Here is a 17,114-nt window from a genome sequence, read left to right on the forward strand (position 1 = left end):
AAAAGCGGTGTTGGACGAATGCAACCAAGCCGCCGCCACATGTGCAAGAAATGGCCACAGTTTCTCTATCGTCAGTAACACTAGATCGCGTACGCAAGGTAATGAGCTGCATCCACTCTGTGTATACGTACATACAACATTGACTTCATCCGTCTACCTCTACGCGCGCTATGAGGACGGCTCTTGCTGTTTGGCAGCTTCTGCCGTGGAGTGCGCACCCTCAGCAGGAGCGTCGGGTGGCGCGGTCTCCGTAGCGGCCCCGTCCTGGGCAGGCTTCGCATTCTTGCCCTTACCGGGCGGCGGCGGGTGGTAGACCTTGACCTGCAGTAATTTCAGCTTCTCGCGCAACATGACACGATCGATGTGAAAAGCCCACCTTCTTCTTTTTCTCCGGCTTCGCGTTGGGATCGGGGTAAGCCAGCTTCTCGACCTTCTGCCACTCCTCGTCCTTTTCAAACGTCGCCCGTATGGGGTCCAACAGCCGGATGATCGCATTCGCCACCGCCGTCTTCAGGTCCTGCGGATGCACCTTCTTCGCCTTGAAGTCCTCCTTCAGCCCGTCGATCGAGCTGTAGTGCAGCGACCCCCCATGCTCTTCCTTCCGCACAATCGAGAACACCGTGCCCTCCGGCGCGCCCTCCGCCGAGAACGGCGTCTGGTCCGTCGCGCCCGCGCCCTCGTCCGCCTCCGCCCCAGTGAGGCCCTTCGCGCGCTCGATGCGCAGCTCGCTGATCGGGATGAGCACGGCCTCGACGAAGGAGAGGACGCCGTTCTCGTCGACGTTACCCTCCTCGCAGAACGCCTTCTTGATCTTGCGCCGCACGACCTCGGGCGCGTCGAGGAAGTCGATCTTCGAATCAGGGTCGGACGAGGACATCTTGCCGCCGCCGAGGCCTGGGACCATCGGGTTCATGAGATGTGCGCGCTTCTTGTAGCCGAGGCGGGGGAGGTAGAGCTCCGCGAACGTGAAGATTTTACGCTGTATGCACGAGTGTTAAAACGGCTGCGAGTGGTGAGACTGATGTATGCTAACCTGATCGACACCGCCGAACTGGAAATCGCAGCCAAGGTACTGCTCATCCAAAGCCTGCAGTCCAGGGTAGAGTAGCCCACTCAGCAATGGGCTCTCGACCTGCTTCACCACCTCCGCTCCAGCCTTCTTCGCATCGTGCTCCGTTACGATCGCGCACAGCTTGTAGTTGTCGAGGTTGTATTCCTTCGTCAACTGGTAGGATGATCCTTCGACAAAGTGCAGTTTAGACGTAGGAATCCCTAGCGAGGTGAAGACGGCCATGAGGATCTTCTTGTAGTAGTGAGTCCGGTGGGCCACCAGCTCCAATGGCGCCTTGAGGTTGTCGAGAAACGCGTGAACATCTAGGGGCTTTATGAGCGCGTTGTAACACATGAGAATATCTTACATACCCGCAAGGAGGATGGTGACCTCGACATCCGCGCGCAGGAAGTCTGCGATTTTCGTGAGCGGTACGAAGTACCCGATGTGTGCTGCACGGGCGTTTGCTTGAGCAAGCTCGCCACTACGAAATCAGAAAGAGTCGCGCACGTCGTCCGGTCGGTGCAGTGCCTATATCACCAAATCCCATAAGTGCCTGCGCGCGAAGCGAAAACGTCGATGCACGCACCCCAGTAGCATTTTGGTGTGCGTCCTTCCGCAAGGACGCCTTTGATGAGGTCGCCGCCGAGCACCTCCTGCAGTCGCCGCGTGATGAGCTCGTACTTTTCCTCAGCCATGTTTCCCAGAGCACAATGTGCAGCTAGACAGAGTCGAAGATGTGGAGGGAACTGGATGAGATGCTATATGCTCCCGATCGTAGTCATTCCAGGGCAGATCTTGACTCGATCCCGCCCACGTGGAGCACGATCAGCTGTCCCAATATGGGCATCTGAGTGGTTCGCTGATATTTGCAGGTTTGCGTACTTGAGAGAACTGTCGAGAATGTTTATATGCAATGCGGGAGAATGGTTCATTTGGGCGGGGTAATTGCTCTGTTGCATACGTTCACCGTTTGGAGAATCTGCATCGGTCCTCCGATACACACCTTCCGTCGGAGTGTGAGCAAAAATCATAATATAGCTACATCCCTTCTACCAAAGTATGTATGTAATGCCACTGTACAGTATAACGAGCAGTCAATCAAGCACTAGCAGTACGATCTTTAGAACAGTCACGCACCCGCCGCCTACTGCGGAGCACGGTACGACTCCCGCTTGCGGCTGCTGCTCGTCTCGACCCGCACGTACTCGTTCTCCTCCCGCCGCTCGTCCTCTTCCTTGCGCACGCTCAAGTACGCCTCTCCGAGAAGCTGCAGCGCAACAGCACGCAGTTGAGCCTTCGTGCGTGGGATGTTCGGATCCTCGAGTATGCGGTCGCACGCCTCGCGCAGGACGGACTCGACTTCAAGCTTCGCACCCTACGGTCGACGTCCGTCAGCAAAGTCCCGACGAATTTTGAGAGGCCACCATACCTTGAACAGAGTCTGGATGCCTTTCTCCGCCGCCTGCTCCTCCAGCTTCTGCTTCTCTTCCGGGGTGAGATTCCCTGCCCTCTCCGCTGCTTGTATTTGCTCGAAGACGCCCTTTAGCTCCATAGCGGCGCGCAGAGTGGAAACGCTGCAAAACATTAGGAAAGCCGGAATGAAGGACAGGGCGGACGTACGTTTCGCTAAACACGTGGTATTTGCCCTGCACATTGTGCAGCCAACCGCCCATGCCCAGGAATGTTTGGTTGGAGGCCATAAAGTGTCTAGCCTTTTGAGAGTAGACAAAGCCGATTGCATGTAGCAGGTCCACGCCGTAGGACTCCTTCTTCAACTCCCTGAAAGGAACATAAGCGGCTGGATATGAGCGGAGAAAGTGGCACATACTCTGCCTCAAGCTTGCAGATCGTCCTGAAGCTCTCGGTCACCTGAGGATCGTTGACAGTAGAAGCCGACTCCGTGAATATCGAGAGTTTTCGGTCCAAGTTCTCCACAAGTTTCTGTATACGCTCAGCCCGAACCGCCGCTTTCTATGCACGCTGGGTCAGTGTGTTCAACCGCATACATACAAAATACTCACCTCTGCCGCCACTTTTCGCGCCTTCTCGTCCCTCCGAGCCTTCTCTTCTGGTGACAAGATCTCTCGCCCCTTTGCATCCCGCTGTATGCTCTCCTCACTCTCCTCTTCCTCCTGCAACGCCGCCTTCATGTCCTTCGCCAGGCTGATATGCCCGATGATGGGCACGAACCGCTCTCCGCCGAATATCGTCGAGAAGATCTCCTCCGGGTCGACGAACCCGCCCTCGGGCGCACTCTCCTTCGACCCGAACTCGTTGTACTTCTTCCGCAAATCCGGATCCGAGAGCGTCTGGTACGCAATGGCGATCTCCTTGAACCGCTCCTCCGCATGCGGGTCGTCGCGGTTCTTGTCCGGGTGGTGCTTGATCGCCAGTCGCCCTTCCCTCCATTCAGGATCTCGCGCGGTAAGACAGTGCTGCTGCAAGACTCACGATACGCCTTCTTGACATCGTCCGTCGTCGCGTCCACCGGCACGCCGAGCAGCTCATAGTACGCCGTCTCGAGCGGCTTCTCCTGCGTCCCAATCTTGCGCCCCTTGCGCGCCCCGCCCTGCGAGGACGACGCGCCGCTCCCGCCGCCACTGACGCCTATTGAGCTCCGGGACTGGCTGGTGTATTGGGCCGGGACCTGCGTGGGGTAGAACGCGTGCGAGATGACAGTGCCGCAGCTGAAGCAGCGGACGCTAAGCAGTGTCCCCGGGCGCGGCGCGGGTGTTGGTACAGGGAATTCCAGAGATACGGAACATTGTGAGCAGGTGGTGGGTATATGGGGCACTAGCGGTCTTGACGGGATCGTTGCACTCATGTCGTCAATGATATGCGTTCAGGTGGTCATGCAGGATGTATTGAGCAAGTTGGGCACAGGCGGAGCAGGACAAGGTGGTCGATGAGGAAGAAAACGAGCTCCTGGACGCGAGACATCGCCTTCGACTGCCACAGGCGGCCAAATGCGGCACGCATTTGGCGCACGCGAGACCGACTCCTCCTCTCCTTCTCTCCTCTGAGTCCGCCGCGTTCTAACGCTCCTTTCTCTACGACAGTCTGAAGTCAACAAGCAAGGTGTCTCTAGCACAATTCTGTTCACGCGCACTGAGCCTAAGATCCTCTAACGTATACACAACCACGCGGGATTGTAAAGCACGTAGAAGTTTAGCGGTAAGGTAAGTGCGATTTCCGTTGAACGCTTAGACACTGTCACTAACGGAGGATCGCTCAATGTACCAGAATCACGATGGCAGAATGTGAGATGGTAGGGCGTGGCTCGGGCCTTGCAATGCTGCAGCTTTCGAGCCAGAAGCCCGCGATCGGTGAACCCAGCCTGACCGTCCTTGGTCGGTTAGTTACGTAGGCTCGGCGCTGGCTGATTTTTCACAGTACTCCCATTCTCCCCGTGAGCTATACCCGAACGAGCAGGAAGTCGTGAGTACATACACTAACCTGTATAGCAGATTTGCTGAAGCACGCGTAAGTGCGACGCTCCATCAGCATTCAACTCAGGACACCTCTCCTCGCATGTCTCTAAATTCTGATGCCTATAGAACTTGCTGGAAACGATGCGATCCATATGCCGCCGGCAAGGTTCACAAGACGTACATAAATGCTTCGATGTCTCACTCTGAGCTTATAACGACTCTCAACCTTCCTCGCACACAACAACGTGCTCTCACTTGACCACCATGCTTCTCGGCCACTGCTCGAAGTGTGGTAAAACTGAGGGCCTGATGAACTGCTCCCGCTGCCATGGTGCTACCGGGGCATATTGTGTGCGTACAACCTTACTTGGAAGCCATACAACAGCGCTCACATTGCTGCCTTAATCACGCTTCTACAGTCCAAGGAGTGCCAGGCCGCCCACTGGAAGATCCACAAACCAGTCTGTAAGCCCCTCGAAGCGGGCGAGGTGTGGGGTATCAAGATCCTCGATAACCGCTACCAGCCATGGTCGCGCCAGTTCCAGCACGTCCTCCTAGAGCCTTCGCACCCGGTATTCACGCAGGGCGAGCTCTGCCCCGTCACAGCGGAGTGTGGCTTCCCGCTCCTGATCTGGAGCGAGGCTATCCATGGCGGGCTACCAGCCATGGAGAATAACCAGCCGGCGGTGTATCTCCGCATCGAGCTCGATGACGGCTTTGCCCCCTTCCAGTGCGTATTGCAATTCGATGGGCATGTCCTCGTGCTGACTTCGTCGAACGTTAGCTGGCAGAGGACAGACCCTGGAACGGTAAGTCCCTCCCAAATGGAACCACCAGCGCGCGTATGAATGTAACGTGGTATGTCGACAGTGCATCGTCGTGCGCCAAGACCGCAAGCTCCTTACCAAGGAAGCTATCGAAATCGTTTACAATTTCCACTCCTACCTGCTCGACCGCGCAGACCCTGAGAACGCGGAAAGCGGCCACGGTGCGTTTGGGCAACCGTTGAACCCGGAGTGGCTGCGTTCCTTCGCGGATGACTATCGTGAGGATGAGACGAGCCGTGGTCGGAAGGGCTTCGACTTCTTTCCCTGAACGACGTTGCTGATCTCCGCTCTGGTTCGGAAGAGAGTGTTTCGAATGTGGAAAAGCGGATATGTAGTAGGCAACCTTGGCACTACAGAGCAGGTTCAGTGTGGCTATGCCGATTCTTGTCGACGGGTAAAGACCATCTAGTGACGTCGACATTCCAATGTCTGGTTGCAACAAGGTAAGTTTCAAGAACGATGTACTTCAGAGCACCGCAAGACACGCTTGAACAACCGAAGTGCTGACGTATCCAGGTTTGACGGTATACGTACTTATCTGCTAAGCGGTACTGGGCATCGGACGCTCGGAGGTAAGTGCAATCCTCACGGGACGAGTAACACGGTCCTGTGCGTCCAAGTGCTCAAGTTGTGTGCCATACTATGCAGGAATCCTAGTATACGTCCAACCAGACGAGCAGTGAGTCAATCGAATCCACCACGGATGTTTGGCAGTTCACCCAGCGTCTACCCGCCTGCGATCATTTTCTCAGCGCCATTGTCAACAACCTCGGACGCCTCCGGGCAGTCGATGGCAAGATGCCGCCTTCTGGCCATCTCGCATCACAGCGCCTACAGACAAGGTTGAACAAGGACTTGAACGTGAGTTAATCCCGAGATGTTGGACAGAAACGCCTCCGCTCATCATACGTATACAGTACGGCGTGCTGTCTCACACGAGACATTCATGAGGGGTAAAATACCCTTCATTAGTCAAAATCCACAATCTGAAGCCTGTAGGAGGTGCTGAACTCTGCATCTCGTCACCCAGCGACGTATGTGGCTGCTAACAACCGATCACGCGGAGCTAGTCCTCTATCGCGAGCCCCCGGAGGTGTACGCCATCCTTTCCCATGTTTGGCGCGCAGAAGAGCAGTCGTTCCAGGAACTCTTCGCTATCATTCAGGAATGCAAAGCCACCGGCGAGAACCCGCGCGACTACGTGGACGACAAAATCCGGAAGTGCTGCCAGTGGGCGGAGGCGCACGGCTTCAAGCTGCTCTGGATGGACTCGTGCTGCATCGACAAGTCGAGCAGCGCGGAGCTCTCCGAGGCCATCAACTCCATGTTCATGTGGTACAAGCAGGCGACGGTGTGCTACGCCTACCTCCGCGACGCCCTCGCGCAGGAGAGCCCGTCCTGCCCCGGGTCCTCGTTCCGGCAGAGCAAGTGGTTCACCCGCGGCTGGACTCTGCAGGAGCTCATCGCTCCGCGCGACGTGGTATTTCTCTCGGGGAACTGGCAGCCCTTGGCGTCGAAAATCACTGCCGCGCGGCTCTTGGAAGAGATCACTGGGATCGAAGCCGCCGTGCTGCGTGGCAGGCGTTCGCTGGACGAGGTGAACGTCGCGAAGCGCATGTCCTGGGCGGCCAAACGCGTCACGACCCGGATCGAGGACCAAGCATACTGCCTCATGGGCATCTTCGGCGTTAACCTGCCCACTATCTACGGCGAGGGCTCGGAGGCCTTCATCCGTCTTCAAGAGGAGATTATTCGGAGGACGCCCGACCGCACTCTGCTTGCATGGGGGCCACGGCACCCGCTAGCAGAGGTCGTCGTGGGTTACCGCTCATCCATATTCCCCACGCCCCAGGGCGAGCGCTACATCCGCGAGTCGTGCCTGCTCGCGCGAAGTCCCAGCGAATTTGCGAACGCGGGCAAGATGGTGTCCGTTCCCATCCAGTCGCTCGCCGACACCTTTGGCATTTCGGTACATCGCGCGCCCTTGACGGCATCCAGCTACGGCGCGCATACCATGTTTCCCATCATCCAGTTCCCCAATCACTGTGCCCTAGCGCTTCTTCCGTGCCAGGAAGGCGGCGCGTTCGTGGCCCTTGTGCTTCGCTTCCAGGGCACCCACGGACCGTGGAGCGTTGGCACCCGCGCCCACAGGTCGGAGACACTGCACGTCCGCCACCAATATTCTTCACCAGCGATGTCGAGAACGGGGCCCCCAGAGGTCATAACCCACACTCGCGAGTATCCAGTGCGCTGTGTGCTCATCCGCGATCTGAACGACTTGGTGTGGTGCATGCAGCACCCGCTACGCCAGACGGAGACCATCCCTACTCCAATCTGGAGTCCAATCTTTGTGGCGTACCGGGCACAGCACGTTATGGTGCGCTCGCAATTGCAGCTGCCAAGAACATGGTCACGGAAGTCATACGTCGCCCCGTGTAAGCTCATCATCCCCGTATGGGCGCTGACCGCGCTCGAGGACATGGGCTACACTCTGCAGACGCCCCTTCCCTCCTCGTTCCTCGACCTCGTGCCCGGGAAGATGCTCTCTCTCATATTCTCCACACCCATCGCTCCAGGCCACTGGTCTGCTTTCGCCGTGCACATAGGTGCAGAACAGCCACCAGGTCACCAGGGCTCGCCAAGGGGACGACCGCAGACACCTCTGTGGTGCGCAGTGCGCTTTCCGCGCCCAGAAAGAGGCGGCCGTTCTGTCGTTGAACAGGCACACGAATGGATAGGGAGGGAGCTTACGGCGTCTCCTCCAGCGCCCTTCGGGGGCCTTGATATGTCTGGTGAGTTCCTCCTGCAACAAACTGTATTGGTTCTCACTGACAAGGGGCACGGACAATCCAGATCCTGCCGTCGCGCTCGCCGTCAGTCGTGGCCACATCGACCTTTGGCGAGAGCAGTGGAGTCGTTTGTACGTGGACGGGTGGGCCAACGGCTGGAGGGAGTTCGATGGACTTACGACGGGGATGCAATTGGGCCTGCGGTTCACGCGCCTGTGCGATCTCCATACTCGAGGAGACCGAGTGGCACATCATGGGATACAAGAGATATGCATGGTGGACATTGCGCTGTTGCACCGCGTAGGTCAGCGAGCAATGACAACAAACGGCCCGTGGGATGACGATCGTGATTCACTCGTGGTCCCCGACTCGGACGACGGCTTTGCTCCTGCGCGGCCGCTTTTATGGAATAGCGAACACCATTCATGAGGTTTGGACTGAGGTGCGTGAACCCAGAGTATCTGGAACTGTGTACATTTCCGTCGAATCTTTTGCTTTGTTAGTCGGGTATTTCGCTGGTTTCTATGCACTCATCGCTTTCGACTCCTCGCTATCGCGGTGGTCTACTCAAAACAATGATACAATTTATGACTTCTCTTTCTCAATCTTACATCTATGTATCTATGGCTTTTCCTAGGTCCGTATTAGATACTTCACGAGTCCAAGGTGGATATGTATCCGTTGCTTTTCTCTACTGCAACTCAACCCATCACACTAGCCAAGAGAGCCATACGGATCTGTATGATGTCAACAGTTAGTAAACGTGGACTCGCGATGCAGGAGTATGACGTACGAAGAGCCCATAGCGCATTTGCCGGAAGTAGACAGCACGGCGCGAGTCGAAGTCAACATCAGGGTCGATTTCTATACAAGAGATTAGCAAGCGAGATCATTCTTAGCGCATACATGACAACGTACCGTTGACACGAGGAAGAGGATGCATGACGATCATCTCTTCCTTCGCACGCGACAGGACCGCGTGGTCTACGCGGTAGGCATCCTTGACCGCCAGCCACTCGGATTCGTCCTTGAAACGCTCCTTCTGCATGCGGGTGACGTACAAGACATCCGTCTCTGCCAAGACCTCCTCGAGGGACTCGCACTGGTAGACAGAAATGCCGGCCTTGCGAGCGGCAGAGACGACGCTCGCCGGCATCGCGAGCGACGGTGGCGAGACGAAGTTGAGGCGCACAGAGTACAGAGACAGCAGAGTGACGAGGCTGTGGACTGTGCGGCCGTTTTTGAGGTCACCGAGCATGGTGATCGTCCGCCCGTTCACCGTTCCGAGCTCGGAACGTATGGTGTAGACGTCAAGCAGGGCCTGGTAAAGCATGCTGATTAGTATCGTTATCAAGCACGGGATAAGTTGCTGAACGTACCTGTGAGGGATGTTCTCCAATGCCATCACCAGCGTTCAAAATGGGCACCGGCGAGAATTTGGCGGCGAGTTGGGAGCTTCCAACCTCAGGGTGGCGAATGACGATCGCATCCGCGTAGCAACCAAGCGTGCGGATAGTGTCCGGCAATGTCTCTCCTTTCTGAACGGAAGAGGAGTCGACGTGAACGTTGACGACCTCACCTCCGCACCTCTTCATCGCAGTGTCGAAGGACGAAGACGTCCGGGTTGAAGGCTCATAGAAGAGGGTGGCAAGCACCTTGCCCTTGAGGATGTCAAGGGTGCCGTTACGCTCGACCTGCAACTGCATTTCATGCGCGAGCGTGAAGAGATCGTGAACGTCGCGGTGGCTCAACTGCTTGACCGTGAGGATATGACGGCGGTTGAAGGCAGGGTGAGGAAGGAGGTGGGAGAACACTTGAGTACTGGTGACTGGTCCCTGGATGGGTACGAGCGACGTCGAAGAGGCAGTAGTGGTGGGAGGGAGGGGTGCGTGGGAAGGAGCGTCGACAGGGATTTTGCCACTGGGAACCGGAACTTCAGGCCGACCACCAGAGATCGACCCCCGCCTCTCAGCCGGCGGATGGTTGAGAGTGGTACTCGAAAGGTCCTTGCCAAGAGGGGGGCCTGAGAGAACGCCGTCAAGGCAGGCAGTTTGCTCATGCACCTGGACGCGATGAACGGCGCCATTGACGACGGTGCCCTCCAGCGGAGACCAGGAGTGTTCCCGCTTCCGGAACTGGTGTTTGCGGCCGACGACGATCTCGACGTCCGCATGCGATTGTTCTGGAAGGGAGAAGATGCGCAGCGGGTTGTCGTGGAGGCGACGATGAATGTCCTCCAAAGTCAAGCGTCCTGCGGCAACGGCGCCAAGGAGCAGAGGAAGGGTCTCCTCGATACCTGAAGCAGCTGACGCCTCCTTCCCAAGCTGAGTTGCGAGCTCGTAAGGAACGCGTCCTACGGAGAAGACGTCGACCTGGTCGAGGTTGTCCCACAGATACTTCTGGTCTTCCGCAGAGGGCAAGCAAGTAACGCCAGGGAACTGCTCCTTGTTGAAGAATAGGGCATACACGGTCACGTCGCAGGTGACCTTGAGCTGCTTGGCCTTGCTGAGCGAGATGAACAGCATATCCTCCTTCGTCTGCACGTTGGTGACGTGGAGAGAGCTGTTATGGAGGTCGGCGAGGAGCAGGATGGGTGCGAGGTTCGCGCCGCGGGCGTCGGTCACGATGGGCTTTTCCGTTGGCCAAGACGCGAAGTGCGCAGCAGCGGCAAGAATAGGAGTGTCCGCATCGCCATAACGGAACGGAACGAAGAGGGACTTGACGTCCGCTTCAAGCTCTTCGTCGAAGGCCTTCACGTTGGAGCCGGCCGCAGTGATACTCAAGGCGTAGTTGCAGTACGCCCGTCCGGCAATGTTGCTTGCTGCCTTGTCCAGGGACGCCCTGTCGGTCAACTTGCTCTGAAGACCGACCGGGAGGATGAGAGCAGTAACGAAACCGCCGCTGATTGACGCCTTCGTCGCGCTCACGACGTCCTCACCAGCGAAGGTGAGGTCGGGCACATAGGTGGCGATGTTGACAAGACCAGGGAAGGTATGAGTGTCGTGCGACGTCTTGAAATCCACGGGGGACACATCAAGGGGCAACTTGCGGATCAACGCCTCGAAGAGGATCTTCGCGATCTTGACGTTGGTGATAAGTGGAACCGCGAAGTCAACGGCCATACGGCGAGTGCGGTAGCCCTTGCTGGCATAGCTGGCAGGGCGGCGGTAGTGGTTCTTCGACGGAAGGTTGATGTACATGTCGATGAGGTTGTTCGCCAAGTGCTGAGTCAACGAGTACTCGGACTTCTGGTCGCTGCCCTCGCCAAGAATTTCCAGATACTGCAAGTCAAGATGATGGGTGGACGATCCTCAAGATACAGTGACCTATGACGTACTTTGCAGGGTACACCGTGCTCGGTGAAGAAGTCCGCCGTTCCCGAGGTACCGAAGATGTTGTACCCAGTGGCGCGCAGCCGCTGAACAGAAGGCAGAATCTCGAGCTTCTCCTTGTACCCACCAATTGAGAACAGGATGTTCTTCTTCGGCAGGTCGATGCCCGTCGAGATGAGCGCCTTGACGTACGCCTCGTACTTGTCCTTCCCGAAGCACGCCACTTCACCAGTCGACGCCATCTCGACGCCAAGAACGGGGTCAGCGCCCGAGAGGCGGCTGAAGCTGAACTGCGCGACCTTGACGCCGACATAATCCGGAGGAAGCGGGACGTGCGGGTACGGCTCGAACGGAAGGTTGAGCATCACCTTCGTCGCCAGCTCGATGGCGTCGATCCCGGTGACCTTCGACACGAAGGGGAACGAGCGCGCAGCGCGCAGGTTGCACTCAATGACCTTGATCTCGTTATTCTTCGCGATGAACTGGATGTTGTACGGGCCAGTCACGTTGAGCGCGTTGCCGATCTTCGCGGTCGCGTCCTCGATCCGGCGGACCGTCTCCGGGTCGAGGTCCTGGGGCGGGTGAATGAGCGTCGCATCGCCCGAGTGCACACCGGCGTTCTCGACGTGCTCTGAGATGTAGTGCATGACCATCTTGCCGTCCTTCGCGACCGCGTCCATCTCGATCTCCTTCGCGCCTTCAATGTACTTCGTGATGACGACCGGGTGCTCCCGGGAGACGGCGGTGGCTTGCGAAAGATAACTATTCAGGTCGTTCTCGCTGAAGACAACGTTCATCGCCGCGCCGGACAGCACGTACGACGGACGGACGAGCACCGGGTAGCCGACCTTTTCGCAGAAGTTGTGTGCCTCGTCGAAGCTCGACAGCTCCTTCCAAAGCGGCTGGTCGACACCGATATCGTCCAGCAAACGGGAGAACTTGAACCTGTTCTCCGCAGTGTCGATCATCTCCGGCGACGTCCCGTAGATCTTGACATTCTGGCGGTACAGCGGGAGCGCGATGTTGTTCGGCGTCTGTCCACCCATGGAGAGGATGACGCCGCGGGAGCCCTCGGCATCGTAGATGTCGAGCACCGTCTCAAGGCTGATGTTCTCGAAGTACAGACGGTCCGCTTCGTCGTAGTCCGTGCTGACGGTCTCCGGGTTGTAGTTGATCATGACCGTCTGGAGGCCCTGGTCACGCAGCGTCCGGATAGCACGAACGGCGCACCAATCGAACTCCACCGAGGAGCCGATGCGGTACACGCCAGAGCCCAGGACGATGACACCGTGCTCTTCGAAGGTGATGTCGTGCTCGATAGCGTTGTAGGTCGTGTAGAGGTAGTTGGTGAACGCCGGGAACTCGGCAGCGACGGTGTCGATCTGCTTGACGAAGGGAGCGACGCCACTCTCCTGGCGCAAGCGACGAACGGCAAGCTCGGTAGAACCCATGCATGTTGCGATCTCGCGGTCCGAGAACCCGAGCTGCTTGGCCTGACGCAGGAGCTCAGTGTCAATGGAGGCAATATTGATATCGCTAGTGGGTTTGTCAATATCGATGTAGAAGGAACGGCGAAGAAACACGTACGAGAGACGCTGCTCCATCTTGAAGATCGACTCGAGCTTGGTCAAGAACCACTTGTCGATGTTCGTCATCTGCCAGATCTTGTCGACGCTATACCCACGGTGGAACGCGGTGTTGATTGCGAAGATGCGCTTGTCGGTCGGGTTCATGAGCTCCTCGTCGATGTCCTCGACATAGTCGTTCTGAAGTGACCGTTCGTTAGCTCTCCGTTTATGAAGCCCGATGAGAATCGTACCTTGGAAAATCCGGAGAACTGGTCGTCGATAGCGCGGATAGCCTTCTGGATCGTCTCTTGGAATGAGCGACCGATGCTCATGACCTCGCCAACACTCTTCATGCTGCTGCTGAGGAGCCGGCTGACACGGCTGAACTTCTTGAGGTCCCAGCGCGGGATCTTCACGACGACGTAGTCCAAGCTCGGCTCGAAGCAAGCCGACGTGACCTTCGTCACCGAGTTCTTGATCTCGTTAAGCGGGATCCCTAGACCGAGCTTCGCGGCGATGAATGCGAGCGGGTAGCCAGTCGCCTTGGAGGCGAGCGCAGACGAACGTGACAGACGAGCATTGACCTACACGCAGTCAGTACTGGAGCTCTGCTAAGTGGGTACGGACTCACCTCGATGATGCAGTACTCCTTCGAGGTGGGGTTGAGCGCATACTGGATGTTGCACTCGCCGATGACACCAAGGTGACGAATAACGTTGATCGCCGTAGTACGCAGCATGTTGTAGTCTGTGTCCGAAAGCGTCTGCGACGGCGCGACGACGATCGAGTCTCCGGTGTGGATACCGAGCGGATCGAAATTCTAACGACAAAGGTTCAATCATCAAGCCTTGCGAGCAGATTAAACAACGCACCTCCATGTTGCAGACGGTGATACAGTTGTCGCGGCAATCGCGCACGACCTCGTACTCGATCTCCTTCCAGCCCTTCATGCTCTTCTCAACAAGCACCTGCGGGCTCGTTGCGAACGCCTTCGTGCACAGCGCCTGCAGTTGTTGCTCATTCTGCGCGAAGCCCGATCCAAGGCCACCAAGCGCGTACGCCGCGCGAACGATGACGGGGTAACCAATGACGTTCGCGGCCGCGACAGCCTCTTCAGTGGTCGTCGCGGTGTTGCTCTGCGCGCAGCGCTCCCCAATCTCCTCCATCGCGGTCGCGAACATCTGGCGATCCTCCGTCATAATGATCGTGTCGATGGGGGTGCCGAGAACCTTGCACCCGAGGCTCTCAAACTCGTCCTTGAGCTTGATGCCGACGTTGAGCGCGGTTTGCCCTCCGAAAGTGACGTAGATGCCGTCTGGCTTTTCGTACTTGATGATCTTGCGCACGAACTCGGGCGTAACGGGGAGGAAGTAGACCTTGTCGGCGAGTCCACGCGACGTCGCAATCGTCGCAATGTTCGGGTTCACGAGGATGGTATAGATACCCTCCTCCTTGAGCGCCTTGATCGCCTGCGAGCCGGAGTAGTCGAACTCGCCCGCCTGGCCGATGGAGAGACCGCCTGAGCCGAGGATGAGCACCTTCTGCACGTTCGCGTGAGGTACGCGCTGCTCGTTCTCCTCCTTCGTGCCACCGGGCATGGAGATGGGGACCTGTGTTCCGGTCTTGGCGCAGTCGAGGATGTTCTGAATGAACACGTCGAATAGGAACTCGGTATCGCGCGGACCCGGCGTGGACTCTGGATGGAACTGAACGGAGAAGAAGGGCTTGTCGACACTGTATATGCCCTCGTTGCTGCTGTCGTTGGCGTTCTGAAAGAGCTCCTTCCAGCCCTCTGGCAGCGAAGCCTCTTCTACCTGGTAACCGTGGTTCTGACTGGTGATGTAGCATCGGCCACTGAGCGCGTCCGTGCAAGGAATGTTGTGTCCGCGGTTACCGTACTTCATCTTCGAAGTTTTGGCGCCTGCCGCTAGCGCGAGCAGCTGGTGTCCTAGACAGATACCGAAGATGGGACGGTCTGTCTTCTTCATAGCGCGCGCCAGGCGTTCGATGGTCGGCTTGACCATAGTAGGGTCACCGGGACCGTTGGAGACGAAGAGGCCGTCAAACGGCTCCTCGGTGCTGGCAAGGTAGTCGTAGTCCCATGGTACGACCTTCAGCTCGACGCCGCGATGCGTGAAGCAGCGTATCTGGTTGTACTTCATGCCGACGTCCACGGCTATCACGCGCAGAGGGCGCGCCCCCGAGGGATGCATTTTCGGCGCGACTACAGGCTTGTAGACGCGCGGGACCTTGGTCGAAACAACCGCGACCAGGTTGTCCTGATTCGGATCCCGGAACGGAAGATCCATGTAGTCCTCGCGCCAGGAGGCGTTCTTCAGGGCGCCCGGCGGAGAAGGTGCCCTGGAAGCAGGGGTAGAGGCCGGCAGCAGTGATGCGCGCCGCCCAATGGGCGCATCGCTCGCGCGGGCCAGGATCTTTCCCAGCATTGACCCCTTCTCCCGGATCTTTTTGGTGAGCGCGCGAGTGTCGACGCCAAAGATGGCTGGCACCCCGCTCTCCTTCAGCCATTGGCCCAGCGAGGAACCAGCGAGGAAGTGGCTGTAGTCCTCCGAGTACGAGCCCACGACGAGTCCAGCTATGTGAATGCGCGATGACTCGAACTCGTGGGGAATGTCATCGAGGGATACCTCTTTCGGGCGGGGAGGGACACCGTAGTTTCCGATGAGAGGGTATGTGAGGATTAGAATCTGACCCTCGTAAGACGGGTCGGTGAGAGACTCCGTATAGCCGACCATACCTGAAGGTCCCGTTACTTAGAACGCGCACTCACAACTCATAGGGCAAGAGAGAAAGTACACACCGGTCTGGAAGACGCACTCTCCGGAGACGCTCTTCGCCTCAGCGCCGAAGCTGATGCCGCGGACGGTGGTGCCATCCGCGAGCTCGAGAACAGCATCTACGAGCTTGCTGTCATTTTGGACCGACGTCGCAGCGAGGGGGGACGAGGGAAAATCGTTGGGGTAGTTGCTTGCGGAGCGGGCGAGCACTGGGCGGATGACGTCTGCGGTCTGTGGGGGGTTCGACAGAGGCATGTCGGAGAAAAGGAATGGATTGCTGGCGTGGTCGTGGGTCGTGGATGTTGTCTCTTCCTCTTCGCTCGCTCGCTTCACGAGTGAATCGAGTTCGAGTGAAGAGGAAGAGAAAAAGAAACGCGCTCGCTCGCCCGCTCCAGAAAACCAGGACGGAGATCACGTGCGATGTCGATTGCTTGCCAGATCTCGGAGATCGCCGCGCTATCCCCAATTAATCTCGGACTTGGCGCTCCGCGAGCATTGCGCAGCTCGTACGGTAGAAATGCAGCAGAGGATGGAAAGGCAGTAAAACATGCGGAGGTAAGATGATGATAGGGAGGTACAAAGACGAAGATGAGGATCAGGACGAGTAGTGAGGAAGGGAGGAGAAAGGGCTGAAGATGGAGATGGACGCGAGAGGGAAAAGAGGGAAAGGAAGTAGCGATTCTGTCGTTCCAATATACTCCCCTTTTATATGTCTGCCAGTGGAGGTGGTCGTCGATTTGGCGGTGACGCAGTGAGTGAACTTGAGTAGAGCCGTCATGGGCGTCATTCACGTCGCTTCTACCTTACGCTCCATAAAAGGTCAGTGCATGCCCATTTCCGGACTGCGATGCAAGCGTACTGCCGGCGCTTCGCGGGAGCTTTTAAGTCTCGCGTCCATACTCAGACAGATTCATCGAACCTGCCCTCCGTTGGTGTGAATACGAAAAACGTCCTTCTTCGAATGGCGCAGCCCTACTCTAGAGTGGGGCATCGATAGGCCGTTCGTTGCCCGGTAGTTCATAGTGAAAAGGTGCCGGGTCAGGAACGCGTAGCCGTACGTCCAGTAACCTTTGAGTTTGGTGGTGGCTTCGCACGAAGGCACACGATCGCATGCAGTATCAAGATATTCTAACACTGTGGAGCCCGAAAGCTCCGGACAACTTGGGCGACAACGTACCTCAGACTGAGCCTAGTCCTCTATCTCTGAAAACTGTCGCCCTGGCAGAAGATCCGGTCCAGACCATCGCCGAGTCTGGCTATTATTGTCCAGATGGCGACCTTTGCAATGCCACGGAGATTTTAATATCGCGTGATG

At 57.5% G+C, this 17,114-nt stretch overlaps 5 protein-coding genes across 5 annotated transcripts; 2 read left to right on the forward strand and 3 right to left on the reverse strand.

The window, feature by feature from the left end:
• Nucleotides 1-59: 59 nt before the first annotated feature.
• TRAVEDRAFT_61159 (tyrosine tRNA ligase) lies at nucleotides 60-1,788 on the reverse strand. The gene is made up of 6 exons (XM_008046234.1): nucleotides 1,641-1,788; nucleotides 1,562-1,582; nucleotides 1,423-1,503; nucleotides 1,034-1,374; nucleotides 377-979; nucleotides 60-321 (listed from the first exon to the last, which is right to left on the reverse strand). Exons 1-6 carry the CDS (start codon nucleotides 1,747-1,749, stop codon nucleotides 169-171), a joined length of 1,308 nt encoding a protein of 435 aa, XP_008044425.1. The 5' UTR covers nucleotides 1,750-1,788; the 3' UTR covers nucleotides 60-168.
• A 282-nt stretch (nucleotides 1,789-2,070) lies between these two features.
• On the reverse strand, nucleotides 2,071-3,878 carry TRAVEDRAFT_174980 (DnaJ-domain-containing protein; the record flags this gene model as incomplete). Its single annotated transcript, XM_008046235.1, has 6 exons — nucleotides 2,071-2,429; nucleotides 2,484-2,628; nucleotides 2,675-2,833; nucleotides 2,883-3,025; nucleotides 3,076-3,452; nucleotides 3,506-3,878. 6 exons carry the CDS (start codon nucleotides 3,876-3,878, stop codon nucleotides 2,199-2,201), a joined length of 1,428 nt encoding a protein of 475 aa, XP_008044426.1. The 3' UTR covers nucleotides 2,071-2,198.
• Nucleotides 3,879-4,749: 871 nt separating this feature from the next.
• TRAVEDRAFT_53328 (uncharacterized protein) lies at nucleotides 4,750-5,580 on the forward strand (the record flags this gene model as incomplete). Its single annotated transcript, XM_008046236.1, has 4 exons — nucleotides 4,750-4,836; nucleotides 4,905-5,215; nucleotides 5,270-5,294; nucleotides 5,356-5,580. 4 exons carry the CDS (start codon nucleotides 4,750-4,752, stop codon nucleotides 5,578-5,580), a joined length of 648 nt encoding a protein of 215 aa, XP_008044427.1.
• A 768-nt stretch (nucleotides 5,581-6,348) lies between these two features.
• Nucleotides 6,349-7,101, forward strand: TRAVEDRAFT_134409 (HET-domain-containing protein; the record flags this gene model as incomplete). The annotated part of the gene is made up of 1 exon (XM_008046237.1): nucleotides 6,349-7,101. A coding segment is annotated over one exon (753 nt), but the record flags the coding sequence as incomplete, so codon positions are not given.
• A 1,577-nt stretch (nucleotides 7,102-8,678) lies between these two features.
• Nucleotides 8,679-16,054, reverse strand: TRAVEDRAFT_155672 (carbamoyl-phosphate synth; the record flags this gene model as incomplete). The annotated part of the gene is made up of 10 exons (XM_008046238.1): nucleotides 8,679-8,838; nucleotides 8,895-8,965; nucleotides 9,020-9,422; nucleotides 9,481-11,382; nucleotides 11,439-12,969; nucleotides 13,021-13,199; nucleotides 13,253-13,585; nucleotides 13,633-13,821; nucleotides 13,874-15,759; nucleotides 15,823-16,054. 10 exons carry the CDS (start codon nucleotides 16,052-16,054, stop codon nucleotides 8,803-8,805), a joined length of 6,762 nt encoding a protein of 2,253 aa, XP_008044429.1. The 3' UTR covers nucleotides 8,679-8,802.
• Between the last annotated feature and the right edge of the window lie 1,060 nt (nucleotides 16,055-17,114).

The sequence above is a fragment of the Trametes versicolor genome (assembly GCF_000271585.1).
Source record: "Trametes versicolor FP-101664 SS1 unplaced genomic scaffold TRAVEscaffold_13, whole genome shotgun sequence".
Taxonomy (NCBI): Eukaryota; Fungi; Basidiomycota; class Agaricomycetes; order Polyporales; family Polyporaceae; genus Trametes; species Trametes versicolor.